General features: G+C 41.7%; 1 protein-coding gene across 10 annotated transcripts in view; it reads right to left on the reverse strand.

The window, feature by feature from the left end:
• The window catches only part of CLYBL (citramalyl-CoA lyase), a 252,294-nt gene that overhangs the window by 105,219 nt on the left and 121,953 nt on the right, over positions 1-25,122 (reverse strand). For all 10 annotated transcript variants that reach the window (XM_073894348.1, XM_025874641.2, XM_073894349.1 and 7 more), the window contains one exon: positions 4,949-5,135. In XM_073894348.1, coding sequence (XP_073750449.1) covers positions 4,949-5,135 — 187 coding nt within the window. The remainder of the gene's footprint in view (positions 1-4,948; positions 5,136-25,122) is intronic.

Here is a 25,122-nt window from a genome sequence, read left to right on the forward strand (position 1 = left end):
ACTACACATTCTTCTTAAGCACACATGAAACATTTACAAAGATGGCTCAGGTAAAGCAGAACTCAACACATTTCTAAAAATCAGCATTATTCAGATCACATTCTCTAACCATCATTCAAGCAAGCTAGAGGTCAGCAATAAAAGAATAAAAAAGAAATCTCTCATATGCTTGAAAATTTAAAAATTCTAAGTCCCTACTACTCAAACTGTGGTCTGTGGACCATTCTTGGTCCACAAACTCTGACCATGACAATGACAATAGGAGGTACATAGGAAAGGGGGGTATAAATTTAGAAACTTCTATAGTACTTGACATTGTTTTGACACCCAAGCAGCATTTAATTTTTCTAGCAATTCTTTTTTTTTGTATTTTATAAAAGTATCAGTCAACAATAGATTAGAAATGTTTAAAAAACAAAAGAAAGTAACAACAAATAAAAATAACCAAATTGGTTCTTTACCACAGAGAGTTTGGGACACACTCTTTAGTAGCTCCTGGATCAAGCAAGAGATCAAAATGGGAATTAAAAAATACTCAGAAGCAGGGCACCTGGGTGGCTCAGTCAGTTAAGCATCCGACTTGTGATTTTGACTCAGGTCATGATCTCATGGGTTGTGAGATGGAGCCGCCCCTACCCTCCTCATCAGGCTCCTTACTCATTAGAGAGTCTGGCTGGGATTCTCCCTTTCCCTCTCCCCATGCCCTTCCCCCAATTCATGCATGCACGCACTTGCTCCCTCTCTCAAATAAATAAATCGATCTTTAAAAAAAAATACTTAGAACCAAATGAGAATAAAAAATACATGTTCTTATAGACCTATCTGTTTAGATTATAATTTTTTACTTTTTCCCTGTCTCATCACCAGCCTTTGAGTCCTCCACAGTGGGGACCATGCAAGCATCTGTTTTTCCCTCCTTCTTGCCACAGTGCCTGGTTGAGTAGCTACTCAATATTTATTTGGATATTGAGTGCCTAAATTTACATATTTAAGCTTAAATATTAAATACATTTAAATGTTTACTTAAATTTTACTCAACTAAAATAGCAGCCCTGGAATCCTGTCTCTATTCCATTCCTACCATCTTGGCCTCACCCAAGTATCATGGAGATTCACCAGAAATCTGTGCATTACTTGGCTTATTTTCACTGTATCCCAGCAAGCAGTGGCTTATGCAGTCCTGTATCTCCTCATGCATTTAACAACGAAAAGAAAAAGATAAGAGGGGAGTGGAGACAGTCTTTTTATCATCCATACTTGGGAAGGTGAGCTGGTAGTGCCGTCCTTGACATGAAGGAGCTACTTAAACACAAATTAGATTAGCAGGACAGCATTGGAGCCTGCTGGAAGGTATTATACACTTACAAACTGCTCTGTGGAAACTACTATTGTCTTCATTACAAGCCCATACTCCACAGTGTCAAGCAAATGAAATACTGAATTAGTCTACTAACAAAAAAGAAATAAAATGAGATACAAAATGAAGCAACTTTAGTTTTAGGACCAAGGAAGTGGTAGTAGTACCAATTTAGTACCAATAGTACCAAGGAAGTTGATTAGACAATAATAGTTCAGTTTAGCAAAACTATAATTAGAACATCTGAAATGAGTTTTAATATGGATTTCTTCTTAAGAAATAAACTCCTTAAAAATGGTCTCTACTCCATTTTGTTCATCAAGGAGGCTAATAATCCAATAAGAAATACGATGAAAAGGAGACTTCAACAAAGAAAAAGAGAATATATGTGCAACATGTGAGAAGTTTCAGATGTATCTGGACATTTCAAATGAATTGAAGTCCCTAGGTCTAAACAGATTACAATCCCAGGACACTAAAAGAATCTGCCGAGGTGAACACAGAGCTCCCATCAGTTATCTTTGAGAAACCATGAGTACACAAAGGTGACAAAAGATAAAGAGAAGCCAAGGTACAAACTTGCCAAGAAAGGGGGAAATGTTTAATTATGGGATTATGCAGACAGGTGAACTTGACTGAGGCTGACTCCTGGCAAAAATTCTAGGAGATTCAAATCTTGGTTCTATATTTAATGGCACTGTGACCTTGGACACATCTCAAAACTGCTGTGAGTATTAAATGAGATAATATATAAAAAGCATTTAATACAGCACCTCCTACATAGAAAACTCTTGGTAAATGGTAGCTGTTACTATTTTTCTTTCTTTTTAAATTTATTTTTTAAAAGATTTTATTTATTTACTTGACAGAGAGAGGCACAGAGAGAGACGGAACACAAGCAGGGGGAGTGGGAGAGGGAGAAGCAGGCTTCCCGCCGAGCAGGGAGCCCGATGCGGGGCTTGATCCCAGGACCCTGGGATCATGACCTGAGCCGAAGGCAGACGCTTAACGACTGAGCCACCCAGGCGCCCCCTGTTACTATTTTTCTATCTCCAGCACTTCAAAATGAAGATGTGAATAACTAGGTACTGATATGGGTTCTTCAAGATCAAGTCTCATCTGCTTAACCTCGTTTTTCTAGCAAGGTGTAAGTGCAGGGGGAGAAGGTATTTCTAGGCAGGTAAATTGGGATGGTATCTTTATTTTGAAATGGCATTAGATAAAAATCTGTTGTAATATCCTTATGAAAACATTGGATTTTAGGAGTGTTAGGTGACTGAATAACCATACTCACAGTATTGATTCACGAAATTGACCTCTCCACGCTTCAGCTTCTATCTGTAGAAACAGTGTCATAGTAGTACCTCACTGGGTTGTTATGCAAATTAAAGCCCGTAGAACAGTGCCTGGCATTTAGTCACCACTATACAAATATAACATGAACAGAAGCTTCTAGTTGCATGCTTGTGCATTACTTGGCTCCAACCTCTTCCAACATTTCCATCAGAAACTTGTTAAATTTTCATATGATATGCTGGCCAAATTCTCAAATGCTATAAATGATGAATGATGAAATCAAAATCCAAAAAGACCTTGATAGGTAAGGGCTATGAAATAAAATATATGAGATAAAATTAAGTACTGGATAGAGATTTTAAGAAAAAATTTTTTACAGGCCCAGCAATTAATGGAAAGTTTAACTGCATTAAGAGAACTGGAGTGTCCTGATGAAGACACTGTCTGGATATAAATGCAAAGGTGGTGGGCACAGCTGGCCCATCATGAATTCTTCCTTCCCCTTCCCTTCCTTAGCTTCCTTGTAAGTAGAGGCTCTGGGTAGAAGGATGAGCTTAAGAACACAGATGAGCAGTAAGGAAATGTGAGGTGAGAATGGACCGTATTTCCAACTTATCTGGGTGGCAGGAAACATCGTCTGGTGGATATGGGAAGGTAGCCTCAAGATTTGTGAAGAAATATAATTAGAAGTTTATCAGAAGTTTACCTAATGGCTCACTGTGCTACATGCTAAAATAAATTCCCCTCTAATCATGATTACTACAGGATTTATCTAATCTATTTCCTATAGGAAATCAAGCTACTCCTAGGCATTTTACCAAACTTTTTCCTCATAATAATCCCTGTCCCTGACAAAAGAAGATTTTGTCATCCCACAGTACAGATAAGAAATTGAGGCAAAGAAGTAAAGTGAATTGCCCTGGGTCACAAAGAACTGAAATTACAATTTAGAATCTAATCTTAGAGTACACTACATGAGTTTTGGAAGGGAGCATACTGGAAGCACATTATATCCTTCAAGAAAAGGTCTATTTACCTTAATCTCTGGGAAAAAGAAGATTAATTGCATTTTCCTTGGGGCATGCCAAAGATGTCGAGGAGACGCTTTAGATTCCATATGCTTATTCTAATCCTTTTCCAAATACTTGGAAAGTCTTGATTTGACCATTAGGAAGACGCTGGAAGTTAACTTTTTCTTTTTTAATTAAGGCAAATATTTGTTTGCTAGACTCTCCAAGGAAAGCAATTAATCAAGAAAGCTGTACAGTACGGCCATGCTATTTCAGATCACTTAAGAGAAGGAAGTGTCCAGATAGGCATAAATCCACATGGTCAGCTCCCTCTGTCCCCCAGCCCTACAATCTATTCCCAGACAACCTCACTGTCTAGGTAGTAGATAGAGAAAGGTCAAGTAAAAACATGTTTCTAACTTACAAAGTTCCATGCAAACATAAATTATTGTTATAATGATTTACACCTAATTACTGAACAAATACATCTTCATTATAAAAACCTGGAAAATGAAGTTAACCAAACCAAATGAAACAAAAAGCAACCATTATGCCATCACCCAGTAAGAACCTCTTGTACCTGTTTGCAATGAGATATTTTTTAAGGCTCAGTTCTCTGGTCAGGCCATGAGGAAATCAGCCAAAAGCTGCAACCCTAAGGTTCTGCAGGTAGTTTCCCTTAAACTAAGTAGGAACAATGGTGACTTATTTGTAGAAATCTATCTTTTATTTTCTTGGCACTTGTTCCAGAAGAGATAAGACCATTTCTCTATATTAAAAAGAAATAAATTCCTGGGGCGCCTGGGTAGCTCAGTCAGTTGAGCGTCTGACTCTTGGTTTCAGCTCAGGTCTTGATCTCAGGGTCATGAGTTGAAGTCCTGCATTGGGCTCCAGCATGGAGCCTACTTAAAAAAAGAAATAAATTCCTAGTTGCATCTTACTGGTCTAAAAAATTTACACCACAATTCTTGGATTAACTCATTTAACCAAACTGGTAAATTGCATAGCCAAAATGGATTGAGTGTCTATCTCTTTATTAATATATACACATAGTCACATATACTGAAGGTCATGGTTTTAAGTATATTTTTGTTGGTTTTTCCTTTCTCTTGGAAAAAAGAGACACATACATTCGGAACCCATAGGAAGGCTGGGTCAAGAATATATTAGTAATCAGTAAAAGGTGACTATGGTGGAGTCTTCAACTAGTGAACAATGTTACCAAGACAGCACCAAATATCAATCCACTTCTTTTTCCCATCCTAAGGAAAAATCATGCTATTACCTTTTTGTTCATAGCCACACCATCCTCACAGTCGAGCACTGCACAATCTACATTCAGGGAGGGAATCTTCTTTATTTTCTTTTCATCATTTCCAGGTACATAGAGCACTGCCCTCCGGGGAATGTACCTGTGATTGGATGACGAACTATATCCAAGCCTGGGCACATCAGCTGCCAGAAATGGTTTCCTGCAGGAGACATAATTGGGGTTAGTCTAGAATAGAATCTATTTATAAATTTTTGAAAAACCTTATTTTAATGCAAAATTAAAATAGAAAACATGATAATCTATTTTAATTTCAGCAGATCACAATCACATATAACAACTAGAAAAACAACAATAACAGAAATAACCAAGAAACAAAACGTCATTTTGGCTGAAGTTTAAAAAAATATATAGCACTGTTTATTGAGATGACCTTCAGACAAAAGAAGGAGTGTGTACCTATTTCATCTTGGAAAAACACTTCCAGTATTAATATATTATCCAGATAGTATCTATGGACAAAAAGAAATTTATATCCAGAAGGTCCTAAATAACTATCTACAATTATATGACAATAGAAGCAGAAAATAAACAACTTATATAAGCATTAGTCTATGGCCCTCTCCCTGCCAATGAGTCTCAAGTAGGCAAATAAGTGATTCGAATTCAATTTTATTAACAGACAAGGATGGTTGGCTACTTTGTAAGTGAGCAGAAAGAATACGAATGGGAAAAGATCACTACTAGCTCTGGAATTGTGAACAACCTCATTACCGAAAACTTCAGATCCCTCATCGATAAAAATAATACTAATTTTGCAGGTTGTTGAGAGGGTTCAGTAAAAGAAAAGAAGGCACATGAAATGCTCAGTGAGAGCCTGGCAGATGTGGTGGTTGGTGTACCAGGAGTACAGACTGCTGTTATTCTTCGTGGAGAAACTAGCTTTTAATAGCCCCTGCCTTTTTCTGACCCCTGCTCTCTCTTTCCATTCCCTCCTGGACTCAGTTTAGCCTCCTGTGGAAGTAAGAGGAGTTGGTCAGAAGCTTGTTTGGCTCATTACAGCCCTCGCTCCTAACCTGGTCCATAATTTGGTGCTGGGAAAACTATGGTTTAGCCCATAATATATGGTAAAGGAGGGTGAGATCAGGACCAGCTACATAATTTGTGGGCCCAGAGTAAGATATATAGATCCTTGTTCAAAATTTATTAGGAATTTAAAAATGGTGACAGAAGAACATCAAACCAAGCACCAGACCCTTCTAAGCACAGAGCCATGTGTGACAGTCCAGGTCACGTATCTGTGAAGCCAGCCCTCGCATAACAGACAAACTATATGTCATGAAGAGACCAGTTAAGGAAAGGTTAAAGCCATGGCAAGTCAGAAACACCCTAATGTTTTACTCTGCCCTGAGTAAACAACATCATCCTTTACAAAAATATATCAGCTGCACTTTTCATGAAAGCCCTTTTTGGAAGTTATTCCACATTAATGCCATCAAATATTTTGCACGGTTGTAACATTTTGCCATGAACAGTATGCCTTGTGACAATGAATCTCAAGGAAAATGATTCACTCTTTGGTGGCCTACCAGTGTTGTGTGTGGCCCCCTCATTCCTTCCTGTAGCCAACCTTAATACACTATAAAACTTGAGTCTGAGTCTTATTTTTCCACACTATAAGCACTGTGCTATATGAGGTATGGTGAGCTACAGATAGATTTTAAGACTGGGGCACCTGGGTGGCTCAGCTGGTTGGGCATCTAACTCTTGGTTTTGGCTCAGGCCATGATCTCAGGGTTGTGAGACTGAGCCCCAAATTGCGCTCCATGCTCAGTGGGAAGTCTGCTTGGGATTCTCTCTCTCCCAATCCCTCTGCCCCTCCTGCACGCCCTTTCTCTCTCTCTCTCTCTCTGAAATATGTAAAATCTTAAAAAAAGTATACATGTTATATAAGACATTTTAATATAAAATATATTATGAAAAAATATATATTATGACCAGCTAATTGAAGAATAACTGAAATATCTGTCATTGTTTTGCATTGACTGAAAATATCTGGTTTATCTTTAAAAAGGAAGAAAATACAATGATTAACAGCAACAATCACTTTTTACTTACACTGGAAACCAAAATTTGTAACATATTCATTTCCTTAAAATTGGTAAAAATGCAATTAAAAGAGATGAAATCTTATTTACCAGGAAATGCTTGGGGTAATTACTTTTCATCAGAATTTGTTGTAACTGCACGTGTAAAACCCAAAGAGAGGATTGAGAACAGCTCTAGTGGAAAGACCTTACTATACCTCTCACTTCACCTGAGAGAGTAAATATCTGGACATCTCTGTTCACTGGCATCTGACCTTCACTTCATGAAAACTGAGATTTCCTCCATGTGAAATAGCTTCTGACCACCATTTTGGATCCAGCCACTGTGGTCTCCAAGCTACACTATTTGAATCTCAAGCTTGAGCTCCCAGACATAGCTCATGTTGTAAATTATACCACCATCATATGCTAAGCACTAGAGCAAATCATTCCTAGCACATTTATATGAAGTATAACTTTAAGACAGATGATCACTTTAAAAAAATCTGCCACTGTTAATAATGTTTCTGGTTTCCCAGTCTTCTACAATCATTAAAACATTATTTTGCTCATATCTTCCCCTGCTCAAAATCTGTCAACAGCTCACTACCTACAGGATTAAGTTCACTCTCAGCTGATATTCCTTTTCTCAATTTATATCCCATTATTCCCATTCAGTAAGTATCTACCTTAGGAAACTTAGATTTTGACCATCTCTACTACATGCCATAGTCATTGTTTCCAGAGCACCTTTGCTTCTGCTGTGCTTCTGATGGAAAAGTCTTCCCTCTCAGTTTACTTGAACATTATGGATCCTTCAAGTTCAGTTCAAGTTCCACCTGAATCTTGAGACTTTCTTGACTATTCTTCAAATTTGCTCTTTAAACTCTTATAGCATTTATTACTCACAACCAAACCAGAACCAGCCAAGAACTGCTATCGAGGATAAAGTTCTGCTATCAAGGCTAGAGTTAATCAAGGTGGCAGAAGCGTTCTGGAAAGGCAACTGATGATACAAATCAAAAGACTTAAAAAGTTTCCTACTTTTTGACCCAGTAATTTCAAGTTATTTGACAAAATTCCTTTTGGAAATTGTTATAGACTGAATGTTTGTGTCTTCCTAAAATTTATATGTTGAAACAGTCCCCAGTGTATTTGGAGGTGGGGCCTTTGCGAGGTGATTAAGTCTTGAGGAGTTTGCCCTTAGAAAAAAGGCCTCAGAGAGCTCCCTGCCCCCTTATGCCATGTGAGGACATGGTGAAAAGACTGACATCTACAACCAGAAAGTGAGTCCTCATCAGACACCAAATCTGCTGAAGCCTTGATCTTGGACTTCCCAGCCTCCAGAACTGTGAGAAATAAATTTCTGTTGTTTACAGGTCACCCAGTCTATGGTATTCTGCTATAGCAGCTGAAACAAACTAATAGACAGGAATCTATCTTAAGAAAATAATTGGAAATAAGAGTAGGTATGTATAATATTAAGAAACTGAAAACAACTTTCAGGGGTCCAACGGTAGGATGAATTATAGTATATTCAAGGAATATGATGATATTGTTAAGAATTATGTTTATAAAAATATTTAATGTTAAGATAATTACTGTTATTTTGAAATAGAGGATATAACATTATATATGCAATACACCTCAACTTTGTAAAAAATGCAAGGGAAAATATATGAAAGGAAATACACCAAAATGTTACTAAGGATGCCCCTGAACTGTAGAATTTGGGGTTAAGATTTTTCTGCTTCTGCACACTTTTTCCTATTTTGCATATTTACTAGAAAAAGCATCACTCTTTAAAAAAAAATCCTTTTTTTAAAGTTTTATTTATTTAAGTAATCTTTACACCCAATGTGGGGCTCAAACTCACAACCCCGAGATCAAGAGTCACATGCTCTTCTGGCTGAGCCAGCCAGGAGCTCCTTAAAAAGAATTTCTTTTATAACTGGCTTAAAACAAGTCAATAAAACCATTCAAAAGGTCTCAAATGGCAGCATAACAGAGTAGAAAGTATTAAGATGGACTATATGCAATTTGGGATATCTAACCATTTTTGACCTACGAAAATGGTAATTTTATATGGTTTAACCCAATACCATGATTGGCATTCAGAAGATGGGATGAGAAGCAAGCTGCCATGTCATTCTAAGTGTTGATTTCCTCTTTGGTGAGAAGCAACCTATAGCCACCTCATACAGGAAGTTACCAAAAGCAGTAAAGCACATGCACTTAGTTACTATGATTATCTGAAACTTGTCCCCCATCTGTGATGCTAGTCAGCACAGCCTTGCATCAGGAATCTTGTCTCCAGCCCCTCAACTAGATCTTGAGCCCTCTGAGGAAGGGGAAGGCCTATGTCTCCACACTGTTCAGCACAGGGCCTCCTACATAAGAGGTACAGAATTCCTGCTACCTTATCACCTAAAAAAGCCAGCGATGGAGAGGTGGGTAAAAAGGACGGATCTGCAGCCACACTGTCCCTATTCTTCTTGTGGAGAGTCAAGTTTAGTGGTGATTATAGGCAGGAGGTCATTTTTATTCCCTCTCTCCTTTGCCATCCTGGCAACTTTAATCTGACCCACAGTCTGTTGCTTCTTCTTCATGTTTATCCCCTCCTTTCCGTAAACATAGTGATTACATCCTAGTTTATTTAGGGCCTCATTAACCTAGACCTAGATGACTATGGAAGCCTCTTATTGATCCTGCCTTCCACTATGTTTTTTCATTGGTTCGTTTGTTCATTCGTTCACTCATTCAGCAAGCACTAAGTAAGCACCTACTAAGAGACCTACATCAGGTCTCCACTAGCACATGTCAGGTCCTTTTGTGCAAACAAGAAAAAAGGGCCCCCTCACACCTTCCAGCAGGTAGGAGGGCAAAAAGACACACCCTACTCCTGAGGCAGCATGCTTTGGTGAGTGGAGATGAGCTAAAGTTCAGCCCCGACACGTGCCTCTCTGCAGGCGCCCCTGATCAGGGCATACCCCATGCAACTGTATGCGGTGGCCCTGACCCACATTGTGCTGAGCGCTGTGGGGAGGTGGCACAAAAGAAACAGGACATGCCCAGAAGGTCCAGGGAAGCACACTCAAAGGATGGCCTGCAAGCAGCTCAGGAAGGCTAAAGGGCGAACATAATGAAGCTCCAGGGAAAAAGTTCAAAGGCAGCAAAACTGTTTGGAATAATGAGAAGAAAGGTGTAGAGGGGGTTTGGGCTTCAGGTTCTATTGCGGACTCTGAGGTCCAGGAGGGGGCTGTCTCTGGGCGGGTGGCAGAAGCCCATCTCGGCAGCCCCAAGCTTCCCCCCTCCCTGTACTGCTGCTGTATCCTCTCCTTCCTCCATCTCCGGCTGTTTAAAAACCTGTGCCATACTTGAGTTGTGCTCAGCACTGACTACTGCGTATGAATACAATTGCGGTAGGTGACAAGAACTAACTTACTGTATCTGACATATTTGGAGTTGGGGCCTCTTGGTAGTCAACATGTAAATGTATTCAAACAATATGCAAAACAGGGGCTTAAGATGAGTTGAAAAGCATCGGGCAGCCTTATGGTGAGTTCTTGCTACAGGGGGATCTTCTTTTGGATATAAGATATCCCCCAGCGGGTCCAGGGGTTCCTCTGGCTGGAAGGGGGCCCTCCTGGCCTTGTTTTGGTTTTCTCCTTTTCCTCCCCAACCTGATAAATTTTTATTAACCACTTATATAACTAAAGGTACCCCTAATGCTACAGGGGTTTTCCACCTGGGATTCAATATAACCATCACTCGGGGACCTTTTAAAAATGGTCTGGAGCACTGGGGTGGCTCAGTCAGTTGAGCATCTGACTCTTGATTTTGGCTCAGGTCATGGTCTCAGGATCCAGTCCTGCATTAGGCTCCATGCTCAGTGGGGAGTCTGCTCCAATTCTCTCTCTTCCTCTCCCTTTGCCCCTCCCCCCACTCACACTCTCTCTCTAAATTAAATAAATAAAATCTTTAAAAGAAAAAGTCAAAATCAAAACCACAATGAGCTATCACCTCACACCAGTCAGAACGGCTAAAATTAACAAGTCGGGAAACAACAAATGTTGGCAAGGATACGGAGAAAGGGGAACCCTCTCACACTGCTGGCAGGAATGCAAGCTGGTGCAGCCTCTCTGGAAAACAGTATGGAGTTTCCTCAAAAAGTTAAGAACAGAGCTACCCTATGACCCAGCAATTGCATGACTAAGTATTTACCCCAAAGATACAAATGTAGTGATCCGAAAGAGCACCTGCACCCCAATGTTTATAGCAGCAATGTCCACAACAGCGAAACTATGGAAAGAGCCCAGATGTCCATTGACAGATGAATGGATAAAGATGTGGTGTGTACACACACACACACACACACACACACACACACACACACACACACACACACACACTGGAATATTACTCAGCCATCAAAAAAGATGAAATCTTGCCATTTGCAACAGCATGGATGGAACTAGAGGGTATTATGCTAAGCAAAATAAGTCAATCAGAGAAAAACAATTATCACATGATTTCACTCATATGTGGAATTTAAGAAACAAAACGGAGGATCATAGGGGAAGGGAGGGAAAAATAAATAAGATGAAATCAGAGAGGGAGACAAACCATAAGAGACTCTTAACTATAAGCAACAAACTGAGGGTGGCTGGAAGGGAGGTGGGTTGGGGGATGGGGTAACTGGGTGATGGGCATTAAGGAGGGCACGTGATGTAATGAGCACTGGGTGTTATTTACAACTGATGAATCACTGAACTCTACCTCTGAAACTAATTAATACACTATATGTTAGTTAACTGAATTTAAATTAAACAACGACAACAAAACAAAAGGTCAAATTCTGGAACCCATCCAGTGTAATCAAATTCAATTCATTGGTAATAGGGCTGGGCTCTCTCAAATACATATATCTGCGCTAAGTGCTTACCACTCACGTGTTGCTGCAGACCAGCACTACTGGTCTCTTATCTGCTCTCATGTGAGAATTTTCCATCTCTCATGATAGCATCTACCATCACCACATGGGAGCTTGTTAGAAATGCAGAATCTGGGGCCCCACCGCAGTCCGCCTGAATCAGAAGCTGCATATTAACAAATCTCCAGGGGATGCTTATCACGTGAAAGTTTGAGAACCACTGCGCTAGGTTGACTCAAACCTGGGGGCATACTGAAATCATCTGGGGAACTTTCAAATATGCTGACATTAAAGCTCCAGCCCAGAAAATTTGGTGTCATTGGTCTGGGGGAAGGACTAGGCTCTGGGACTTCTAAAAGCTCCCTACATGATTCTGATGTGTAGCCAAGTTGGAGGACCACCGTCACTAGATGATTCCAATGTGTAACCACTGCCCGAATACAGGAAATTTTGCTCCAACAAAATTTCTCAAGTCGTGTTCTACCGCTATCTACAAGTAGATGCTATGAAAAGAGTAAGATTGTAACTGAAAATGTAGCAAACTTGAAAAAAATCCACATTTAAAGGAAAGTAGTTCTAATAAAACAGTAACATGCAAACTGCTAACAATATTTGAAATAACAGTAATAATCAACTAAGCAAATGTCCATTTTAAGATCTGCAATTTGGTAAGAGACTTCTAAACCCAACCTAGTGGTTTCTTTATTTAGCTGATATCTAGTACAGAGCTCTCTACTTTGGCTGCCCATTATGATCACCTGGGCAACTTAGAAAAAGAAAAAACCCAGGCCACACTCTGCAACCCAATGAAATCAGAGCCTTGCCGTGAATCCCAGGCATGAGTGTTTCTTTAAAGCTTTGGGAGAGTCCAAAATGCAGCCAAGGAAGAGAACCTCTGCACGAGCATTTGCAAGTACAACCAAAGTGTCTTACTGGTCCTAGAAAGGACTAAAGGTTGTTGGACTTCAACAGTTGCCAGAACTGAATCCTACCATATTCAGGTAGGGGAGCTGGGTACCAACTATCTAACTTCCCACTAATCAAGTAACTGGGGAATGGTAATTTTGAGAGGAGTGATTGTTTTCTTAGCTTGGAAATCAGGATGTTCTACATCCCCTACTCACTGAATCAGTAGCCATCACCTGCTGCGGCTTGAAGATGGTGGGGGGTGAACAGCAAGAAGTCCTGCTATACTTGGAGCTTCAAACTAGAGTCTTAGATCAAGTCCACAGTGAAATAATAAGCTTGCGTTTGTTAACAGAGAGGAAGTCTCATTTCCAATAGCTTGAGGGGCTGAACCTGCAGCTCCTAGGAAGAAGTGTGAGAAAGGATGGGGGATTTAAAGTAAACAAAATCCCTGCCACCAAGAGGACCCCAAACTCCTCTGGAAGCCGAGGGCAGCTGGTGGGGGTGGAGGGAAGGCCGGGATGGGGGAGTACAAGTGATGAAACTGGGAAGATTCTGCCTGGCCCCCAACTCTTTAGGAACTTCTATTTGTCCTCAGTGCAATGCAGCGAGGGACAACGCCCCAAGATGAGCAACATTGTACTCTTACTTAGTAGTTTCTCATGACCCATGACCCCTGAGGTAACAAAATCAGTTGAGTTTTGTTACAGCTAATACTATTCTGGATTCAGGCATAGGGCTGAATCTTATCTGCTCGCATTTTCCAAGGAGTCACATTTACCCCTACTTGTATCCAATTTAACTCAAATTTATACTTTTCACAAAAATCACATGGCCACCTGAACAGATTCAGAAAAAAAAGCAATTGACAATTTTTTATAATAAAAACACTCAACAAACTAGATCTGAAGGGAAACTCCCAAATCCTGAAAATGAAAGACTAAAGACTAAATTGAAGGCAGTAGAGACAGAATCCAAAGTTAACAAATATCAGTCACCCAGGCTCTAGCTTCCTGAGACCCACCAGTGCTCCAGCAAAGTGTCCAAACTCATGTTGTTTTGCTTTTGAAGATATAATGAACTCATATTCCAAGAAGAGCCCTGTTTATTAGACACTTTTACAAATGCTGGGCTAACTCACTGCTGGCCTATTTAACAAATGTATTTTTATTTAGGTGAAATGTGTTCATATAGCAATTGGAGTTCTTAAAATAGCAATTAGATTTTATTATATCATATTTAATTTTTGTTAGAAAATTTGACAGGCTTTTCAAAGTTGGTTACCTGGGGAAGGGAGGATTTTTTTAAAAGATTTATTTATTTGAGAGAGAGAGAGAGAGAGAGAGTGGGAGGAGGGGCAGAGGGACAGGGAGAAGAGAGAATCTCTAACAGATTCCCCACTGAGTGCAGAGCCTGACATGCGGCTTGATCCCACGACCCCATCATGACCTGAACTGAATCAAGAGCTGGACACTCAACTGATTGAGCCACTCAGGGGCCCCTGGAAAGGAGGATTTTAGGTCAGTACACACAGGTCATGGACTGGGGCCTGTTGGCTGGATGCTGCTTTCAACCCCAGATCTGATTCTAGTTATCTCTAGATAACTAGTGATCACTAGGGGGTTAGAACCCTGGAAAAAGCACAAAGATAAAGAGAGTTTCTGGGATTCTCAGGAACTGACCACGCAGACTGTGTCAGGAGGCTAAGGCACTGAGCGGTCAGAGTCCCTGAGGAGCTGGGGAGAAGAGGACCACATGGAATAGGGAGCATGGAGCGCTTGGGAGTGTGGAGAAGCCAGTGCAGACCCTTGGATGCCCTCTGTGTCCTGGGAAACAACCCACGGAAGCAAGCCACCTCCCTAGGAAGCAAGAGCCACCGGAACTTGGCATTAGAAGAACCTTCTGCTATATTCTGTGCGTAGGAAGCTGAGGCGGGCTCTCCTCCAGGAACCCCTCTTCCCCTATCTTAAGTCAGAGGCACCTTTCCCTGGGCCCTCACAACACCAGGCACTGAGGACCAAGGCCTCAGTACTGACTCTGATGAGACAGCCAGAAGTAGGTCAACAGAAGCTGGAGTTAGAACTGCTCTCCTCTGCCCGGGGTCAGGTTTGCAGGAGTGAAGGCTGGGAACCTGCAGGACCAGTGAGAGGCAGCTCCAGCTCCCTCCCAGGACCCCATGGCTTCTGCCTTGGGAGCATACCTGGGCTTACTCATCAGGACCCTGTTGCTTGGCCCAGTTCTCATGGGAGTCAGTAGAGTACCAGCTGCTACAGCACTTTCCACTGCTTAGAAACTTCTGCTTCTCAGCCTTACCCCCCAACCAGTTGTTCCATGGCACAGATGCCAGCTAACATACAAGTCCAAGTTCACCGCACTCTGGGTGATTTGGAGGGGGCCGTGCCCTGTGGGAGGCAGATGATCAGCTCGGCTGGTTCCCCCTGCCCTCAAACTGCTTGCCCAGATTCTACTTCTCTCCTCTGGCCTGGGCAGCTAAGGTGGTGGAATGCCCTGATGCTGGGTCCCACCCAAGTTATAACCAATGCAGATAGAGAAGAAGCTTGCCAGAGCTCAGGCAAGGGTCCAAATCCAGAGTGTGGGGTGGGCAGAGCAGGACTGAGGGATTAGGCTTGGGCTGGTCTCTTCACAAGCAGCAGAAGCTCTCTGAAAGCCAATGCAGGGCAAAACATGGTGATCAAGGTCCAGGGACCCTCCCCCAGCACTCCATGTCTTCTCCTTGACCCTGATACCTGGCTCTAAGATGCCCTTGCCTCACCCACGGATGACCTTCATCAAGCACTACCAACTGGCGGGCTCAAGGACTTCCAAGTGTTCCCCTTGTCACATCCCTACTATCATTTCATAAACACAAATGTTTTGATCCCATAAGTTTGGAATCTAATACTTTCTTTGAATCATCTAAAGATTTTTATATATTTATTTGAGAGAGAGAGAGCACGAGCAGAGGCAGAGGGACTCCCCACTGAGCAGGGAGCCTGATGCGGGGCTTGACCCCAGGACCGTGCAACATGATCCAAGCCAAAGGCAGACGCTTAACCAACTGAGCCACCTAGGCACCCCTCTTTGAATCATCTAAATGGCAGGCAGTCCAGAGGTGCCTGGGTGGCTCAGTTGGTTAAGCATATGACTCTTGATTTTAGCTCATGAGCTCACACTGGGCTCTGTGCTGGGCATGGAGCCTGCAGAGCCTGTTTGAGATTCTCTCTCCCCCTTTCTCTCTGCCTGTCCCCCTCCCTCTCTAAAAAAATTTAAAAAAATAAATAAGTAAGTAAGTAAGTAAGTAAGTAAGTAAGTAAGTAAGTAAGTAAGGGCCCCTGGGTAGCTCAGTTGGTTAAGCATCCAACTCTTGATTTAGCTCAGGTCACGATCTCGGGGTCATGAGATTAAGCCCCACATCAGGCTCCACACTTAGCGTGGACTCTGCTTGTTCCTCTCTCTCTACTCCCCAATGCAACCCCCCCCCCCCCCCCCCCCCCGCTCACACATACTCTCTCGTAAGTAAGTAAATAAATAGATAACTAACTAACTAACTAACTAACTAACTAACTAAAGAAGTGGCAGTCCAGACTTAACCAAGTGCAGATAAGAACTTGATTCAGGGCTTTTTTGTTTTGTTTTGTAAATGGCTCCACACCAAGCATAGCGCCCAATGTGGGGCCTGAACTCATGACTCTGAGATCAAGACCTAAGCCGAGATCAAGAGTTGGTCAATTGACTGAGCCACCTAGGCATCCCAATTCAGGTCTTTTTTTTTTTTTTAAGATTTTTAAATTTTTATTTATTTGACAGAGAGAGAGACAGTGCAAGAGGGAATACAAGCAGGGGGAGTGGGAGAGGGAGAAGCAGGCCTCCTGCCAAGCAGGGGGCTCCATGTGGGGCTTGATCCCAGGACTCTGGGATCATGACTTTAGCTGAAGGCAGATGCTTAATGACTGAGCCACCCAGGCACCCCTCTCAGTTCAGGTCTTTTAAAAGTCATTACATCACTTCTTAAATTCAAAATGGAGTTAAAAAGCAATTATCATGAAGATAATAATGACTTAGGTCACATAATTCATTCCAAATCATTTTATTAAATTCAAGTAAATCAAAAGAAAAATTTTAGGGGCACCTGGGTGGCTCGATAGTTAAGCATCTGCCTTCCGCTCAGGTCAGGATTCCAGGGGCCTGGGATTGAGCCCTGCATCGGGCTCCCAGCTCGGCAGGAGGCCTGCTTCTCCCTCTCCCTCTGCCATTCCCTCTGCTTGTGCTCTCTGGCTCTATCTCTCTGTCAAATAAATAAATAAAATCTTTAAAAAAAATTTTAGTGTACTAATCAAACTCAGTATTAATCATATATTCAATGTATTCAAGTTGTTTACTAGTGCGTTTATAATAGGACTTCAATAATACTAAGATGGTTAATTTTATGTGTCAACTGAACTGGCCCATGGGGTGCCCATATATTTGGTCTAACTTATTCTGGGTGTGTCTGTGAAGATGTTTCTGCACAAGATTAACATCTGAATTGGTAGACTGAGCAAAACAGATTGCCTTCCTTAATGAGCCCCATTCAATCAGCTGAAGGTCTGAATAGAAGAAAAAGGCTGAAGGGTGCCTGGGTGGCTCAGTCGGTTAAGCATCTGACTCTTGACTTCAGCTCAGGTCATGATCTCAGGGTTGTGAGCTCGAGCCCCATGTCAGGCTCTGTGCTGGGTGTGGAGCCTGCTTAAGATTCTCTCTCTCCCTCTACCCCTCTCACTGTCCCCCTCTCTCTCTGAAAAAAAAATTTTTTTTTAAGTGTTAAAACACACCACAGAATAAAAAAGCTGACACTCCCTCAAATAGAAGGGAATTCCTCCTGCCTGACTGTCTTGCAGCTGGGACATTGGTTTCTTTCCTTGCCTTTGGACTCAGACCGAGACATCAGTTCTTCCTGGGTCTCAAGCCTGTTGGCTTCAGACTGGAACTAGAACATTGGCTCTCCTGGGTCTCCCACATGCTGACTGCAGATCTTGGGACTTGTCAGCCTCCACAATTGCGTGGGCCAATTCCTTATAATATGTATAAAATATATTATAAATATATAAAAATATATTGTTAGTTATATAGTAATATATAATATATTTTATATTAATATAATAAATATATAAATATAAATTATATATAAAATATAAAGACACATAAATTATATATATGCACACACATATACATAGTTTATATGCACACATATATACATAGATATATCCCACTGGTTCTGTTTCCCTAGAGACCCTGAAAATAACTCCTATACATTACCAACTAGATAGTTAACATATATGAGGTCTTAACCAGGAGTCAACCAGTTGTGCCTTCCACCCACCTTCACACTGCATCTCCTCATCCTGACCGAAGATCCCATCACTATCACAGGTCCTCTCTGCTCCTGTCCAGTCTCCTCCCCACACCACACCCAGGATGGACCTTTACAAATATCAATGAGATCATGATATTCCTCTGCTCCAAACACCAATGGCTTTCAGGTGTTCTCACGTTAAAACCCAAATACCTTACCCTGGCCAACAAGGCCTTGGCTGCCGTGGCCCATCCATCCCCCTCTGCTACTACCCTCAGTCACAGGGATCTTCCCCCAGTTCCCTGAATGAGCCACATTTTTCCTGCCTGCCTCAGAATGTTCCTACATGCTATCCCCTCTCTCGAAGTTTCTTCTCCTGGATCCTAGCATGTCTAGTTCCCTTTCATCCTTCAAGTCTAAATGTTACCTCCTCAGCAAAGGCTTCCCCAACCCCTTTATACTAAATCAAACTTCTCCTGTGACTGTCTACTCCAGATTCCTGTCTGTTCCTTTCATAGCCTTTCCCCTTTTGAAATGAATTAATTATTAGCCTGTTGACTTGTTTATTGTCTTTCTTCCACAAAACTGACAGAATTTTTCCATTTCTGGTATCCCAGACAGGAACATCCTTTCTACTTGGTAGGGGAAGAGAAGGCAACCCAATGGTCCTTAAAAGGGTGAGGACACATGCAGTGTGGCCCCTGCGATGCTACAGACAGACCTTGGGGCCTTGAGGAGTGAGGCAAAGATGGAGGACAGTGAAGACCTTTCCTAACCTGGTAGTGGTGAAGGAGGGAGGTAGCCAGAGCAAGTGCCCAAGGATGGTGGTGCCAGGGGTGTCAGAGCTGGGGGCAGCAGGGGAGGGTGTCTTGGCCTGACTTTGGCTGTGTTCTCAGGTGTTTGTCACTGCCCATTTTCCAAGACCAGCTCTCCAGCCTGCCCACACCCCTCTCAGAAATTCCTTTCCTGCCCAAGTTGGCCCCAGCTAATATTGGTCATATACAACTCTACACACCCAGTGCGCTGGATTCTGGTGAGCAGGCACCTGGTCTGCGTCACTACCGTCATGTACTCCCAGCACTGTGCCTGGCATGTATAGGGACTCAGGAAATGTAAGCTGAATGTAGGGAAGAATAGACTCGGGGCTAGCAGGATGGTGGGCTGAGAGTGTTCAAGGAGAAAGGGCCACATATTTCCATTAGCCTCTGTCCTCAGAAGGCTAAAAAGGATAGCAGACATGGGGTGCTTGGCTGGCTTAGTTGGTGGAGCATGCAACTCTTGATCTCAGGGTTGTGGGTTTGAGCCCCATACTGGATGCAGAGATTACTTAAAAATAAAATCTTAGAGGAAAGAAAAAAGGATAGAAGGCATGATCATTGTAATGCTCTGCAAATTTCACCAAACTTTCTTCCCAAAAGGTACTAATTCTACTCCCACCAGCGGTGCCGGAGACCACCTACCCTTCTGCATACCCTTTTCACTTGTTACACCACAGTGTTGAGACATTCAAGGAGAAGAGGTGTGATGTAGTGAGTGAAGGCTGCATGGAAAGGGGCTGGAAGCATGTCTGGCAGGCTCAGATGGTGGAGCATGTGACTCTCGATCTCAGGACTGTGAGTTTGAGCCCCACGTTGAGTGTAGAGATTACTTTTAAAAATACAATCTTTAAAGAAAAAAAAGAAAGGGGTTGGAGATGTGAAGCCTTGGGGAAAGGTTCATAACGGCCTTATTTGAGCAATGATGAAACAATTTATGGATTTTGACTCTTAGGGCTGATCAAGGTTAAAAATTAAAATTTCTTAGGGCATCTTGCTGGCTCAGCAGGGCATGTGACTCTTGATCTCGGGGTCATGACTTCAAGCCCCAACTGGGTGTGGAGTTTACTTAAATAATAATAAAATAAAATAAAAATTTCTTATGGAAAAATCTGTAAAAATCCATAGCTATATGGATTAATATATCCATATTATTTAATGACTTCCTCTTTAGTATACAGATTCCTGATGGATTCCTTTATTTGGGGCTAGATCTTTAATCCTTTGAGAGAACTGGAGGTGTATAACTGAGCTGTATCATTGCCTCTTCTAAGTTCATACACTAGGAAAAACTGAGCTCTGTGTTGCATGGCCCATGGGTCTGACCTTGCATGACAATTCTGATGCTTACAGAAGAATATATGCAATTAGAATGAGGATAAGAGTCCATTAACCAATCCTTTCCTACCCCCACAAAGACAGTAAAATTCACCTATGAATTTCAACCATGCTTATGACTTAATAATAGGTATTTATTCCAGCATCTATAATAACTGAGGGCTACTTATGTTCACACTTTGCTAAGTTCCCAAGTGCCCAGAGAGATCCCCTATTCTGAGGAACTGTTTCAGTCACTATGGCAACAGTGCACAGAGAAGGGGGAAGCTTTCCCTGGGCACGAGAGTAAAAGAACAGCTATTTGTCCTCCCATTGGCAGAACAGGGCCATTCGTGAGATTAGCATGTGGTGGAAATACAAATAAGCATGCAGCCTGCTTCAGAAAAGCCGAGAAAACATTTTCAGGGCCAACTCTCTCATGAAGCAATTATATCACACCTTAATCAAGTGCTCCATTTTGTACTGAAATGAAGAAATAGTTTTTTTGTGTGTGTCCAAAGCATACACATAAGATAGCAGTTTGTGGTCAACTGTGGGTTTGCTTCTAAGCCCTGGGCACAGGATGAAGCAACCCAGGGGCTGTTGACCAGCCTTTCAGCCATTGAGGGGTGCCATGTACAAAGAGGCAGGTTGGTGAGGGAATTCCCTCTTAACCTATCCTTGCGATGGAACCCCAGAAAAAGGGGTGGGCATTGGATAAAGGGCAGACTTAGCAGGAGTGGGGGGGAGGGGAAGAATCCATATTTATGCACAGTTTGGTAAAGTTTGTGTCACGCTGTTTCAGAGCAGATCTCTGCCTCCTCAGACCATCAGAATACCAAAAGACAAAGCAAGTGACCCCTGCAATGGAGGTCTTTTTTCACATAGAACAAGAAAGCAAACAACCAAGCATGTCAAAAATTTAAGATACTCATTATGCTAAGTGAAATAAGCCAGACATAAAAGGACAAATACTGTATGGTTCTACCTATACGAGGTACTTAAGAGTACCTCAAGTTCAGACAGGAAGTAGAATGGTGGTGGAATGGGGATGGGGAGTTCTTATTTAATGGGAAGAGAGTTTCAGTTTGGGAAGATTAAAAGTTCTGGAGATGATGGCAGTGGTTGCACAACACTGAGAATGTACTTAATGCCACTGAATGGTCCACTTTAAAATAGTAAAAATGGGGTGCCTGGGTGGCTCAGTCATTAAGCATCTGCCTTCGGCTCAAGTCATGATCCCAGGGTCCTGGGATCGAGCCCCGCATCAGGCTCCCTGCTCCGCGGGAAGCCTGCTTCTCCCTCTCCCTCTCCCCCTGCTTGTGTTCCCTCTCTTGCTGTGTCTCTCTGTGTCAAATACATAAATAAAATCTTTAAAAAATAAAATAGTTAAAATGGCGAATTGTATATTATGTATATTTTACCACAATGAAAAAAAAAGTTACCAAATCTGTTTCCCTTGTCATATCCATGTTATCATTTCATAAACAGGAATGTATTATCAAATTCAGTATTGATCATGCATCCAATAAATACTGAGTCTCCTGCAAGCTGGCCCTTGCCCAGTATGGGCTATGTGTGGGCTGAGCAAACATGGTCATGAAGCTATGCGTCCAGCACACCCTCCCTGTCGCGCATGCGTCTGCCTGGTGTGGTTGCAGGGCTCTAGTTCTCCAGATGCATGCAAGTCTGTGTGGGGATGAGTTCCAGAATCAGGGAATAACCCCTACAACGGTGTGACCATGAATGGGTTGCAAGAAAGGGGGCAAGTTTTCCATGAGAACAGAGACCCACGTTTATACCCCATATGGATTAGTCTTTATTAATAACTGGGCATGGGCACCTTTCAGAGTTGCTCTTCGTGTGGTGCTCAGGCGTCTGGTAGAACCTCTGAGGGTTAACACGGCCATTTTTCTGACAGGAAGATGAGGGGAGGGAAGAGTTTGATACTGGCTAAGCCCAGCCAGCCCAGCAGCCGACAAGAGGAAGAGGAGAGCAGGGAGGCTATTTGAGAGGAGGTGAGGGAGAGGAAGAGAATGAGGAAAGGGAAAGGAAGGAGGAGAAAGACGGGGGAAAGTTGGGGTGGATAAGAAAAGTGGCAGTGAAGGAAGGCAGGCGGAAGTGAGGGCGCATAAAGGGACAGTGGGGGAGGGGAGGCAAGAAGAGAGGAGCTTTGTTTTTCCTCAAAGCTCCTTGTTTTGTGTTGAGGAGGGGATGACAATAGAGCATGTGCCTGTTACTGGGTATTCACAGTAATCCCACTTTCTGGCTCTACTTTTGGTGAGAGAAGGAGGAGCAGAAGTTTTATCTGAACGGAAAACTGGAGGGATTTTTTCTTCTTGGAGTGACACTGAGGTCAAGAGGGAAACCTGCACTCCTTCACTGAACACGTTTAAGAACACAATGCGATTAGCATCTCTTCTGTTTCTGGGCTGATTCCACCCGGGGCTCCTAGAAACACAAAGAAGTCCAAGGATGTTGTTCATTAATAGTTAACTGTTGATGTTGCTGAGGACTTGGTCCAGGAATGACACTCTCCCTCTGTCCACGGAGATTTGATAGATGAATTAACAAGTGTAATCCCACCATCACAAACTATGAGAGATAGTACCTGTCAAGCACAGAACATGGGAGCTTTTTGGTAAATTGTAATAAAAACCTAAAGGATATGCCATCCGATTTCTCTGTGCCTCTGTAGAGATATTTGGAATTCTGGATCATGAATCTCTGAGTGTGAGGAATAAAGAGCATACTTGCTCCATTCCTGACCAAAGGTGAACATTCAGAGCACAGCCGTCTGTTTAGATGGTTCATTGTTCGCATCCCTGCCTAAGAAGATCTGATTCTAAAACAAGTTGCAGGAAAGACAGTATTTCATAGTTAATGTTTTAAAACAGCCAGTGGAGAGTAAAGGAAATATTACCATGGGTCCACCAGAAAATTTCATAAAAAAGACCATTCACTAAATTTCTCCATTTAGAGATTCCATTAGTAAATGGGTTATTCTATCTGAAAAACTTATAAATTTAAAGCTGAGATGATTATTTCCTGGCAGAGCTTTAGAGGTAACTGACAAATGTGAACTAGAAAGATCAATTTCTCCTTAACTTTTTTTTAAAGGTCACGAAAGAAGACTGTCAACCTGACAGATGTAGCCATGGATTCTTTCACAGAGTTCTTCAAAAGCTCAAAGGCTGCTAAATGTGTCAAATTAATGCATCTCCCCCATGACCGGGTTCTTTGATATGAAAGTAATCATGGGGGATTTTTTCCCCCCTCCAGAAAATGGCTCTGCAATTTTGAGAAAATAGTTCTCTCCCCATCTTAAATTTTTTTTTGTAACTGTCATGAAAATGATGTGGGTTAATGGAATCTCTGTTTTCTCCCTAGATTCTCTCAAAAATTCCTTTCAAGTGTCAATCTCAATGAAATAAGGCCAGAATGCTACATAGCTTAGAATTTTGATATTTTGTTAGCTATAGTCCTTTGATTATCCTGATTTGTAGATTTTGGGAGGATTTAATATTGATCTCTCTCTAGCACTGAATAATTTTTAGAAAAAAACACTGTCTGAGTCTAATTGCCAGACCCATACCACACACACGAAAGCTGTGAATACAAGCTGTGATCACGAATCACGTGTACGTGGCTTTGATTGTGTGGGACCCACAATAAGATTAAGATTGTTTTTTTTCTTCTTAATTATTCAGAGCGAAGTGTGATAAAAATTAAAACTAAACATATGGATGTGATCATGAAGGCTTTTTCTAACATAGTTGGTTGTTTTTTTTTTCTTTTTAAGTATGTGTAATGTGCTACAGGCACTAATTCCTTTAAATATCTATTTAAGGCCAGACTTCCTAGAACTTGCTCTAATTTTAGGGGAGTTTAGGGTTTTTTTTTTTTTCTTAATCCAGTGCCACACTTAGCATGCACCAGCTCCAAGTACAAAAGAGCTTCTTTTCCTTTTATTTTTAGATCCCCCCAAAACCACTCTTTTTATTAAGTTTTTAATTTTAATTCCAGTATAGTTAACCAAAAAACCACTCTTAATGAATACGTATTGTTACTTAGTTTTTGGTGGAATGAACTGGTCAATCTCAGACAGAAACACTTTCATTGTAAATACAAGAGAATAAAATGAAAAATTAAGAGGGGAATCCTTTCTACAAGCTGTATGTCCATGATAATCTATGTTTTGGTTTACTTGTGACTTGATTCACAGTTTTCTAGGATAATGACGAGATGAAATAGGTTATTTAGAGACCAACATAACCAGACGATTTTTTTTATGTTTGTCTTTGGAATGCATTAACTAATTTTAAAAGCTAATTTAATTTTACATCCTATCAGACTAACACTGATATTTGTCTTCCTTTGTAATGTGCTAATGATATGCTATGAGGTAGGTGGCTCAGAAGACCGTTGGGTGACAAGGACAGACCACGTGAGATTGAAAAGTTGTTGAAGGTTTTCATGGCACCAAATGGACAATCTCCAAGTGACTCTTCCTCTGGCTCTAGTTTCCAGAAATGCAAGCAAGGTACAGGGGAACACTAAGCTACAAGGCAGGAGACCTAAAACATCCATTATTCTTAGACAGACCGGCCTCAGATTTCTGCTTCTGACTACCTGGCTCATTTCCCAGTGACTCCTGGGTACCCTGGTCCCATTCTTTCATCTCATATCTTCTTTCCATTCCCACTTGGGCCTCCCAAAGTTCTTGCTGACTCTACTTCTAGCTGAACTCACATTTCTTTGCTAACCCCAAGCTGCTAGATCCATTTCCATGGGGAATT

Source organism: Callorhinus ursinus, unplaced genomic scaffold (genome assembly GCF_003265705.2).
Source record: "Callorhinus ursinus isolate GAN/ISIS: 27379988/994484 unplaced genomic scaffold, GSC_fseal_2.0 scaffold7, whole genome shotgun sequence".
In the NCBI taxonomy this organism is placed as follows: Eukaryota; Metazoa; Chordata; class Mammalia; order Carnivora; family Otariidae; genus Callorhinus; species Callorhinus ursinus.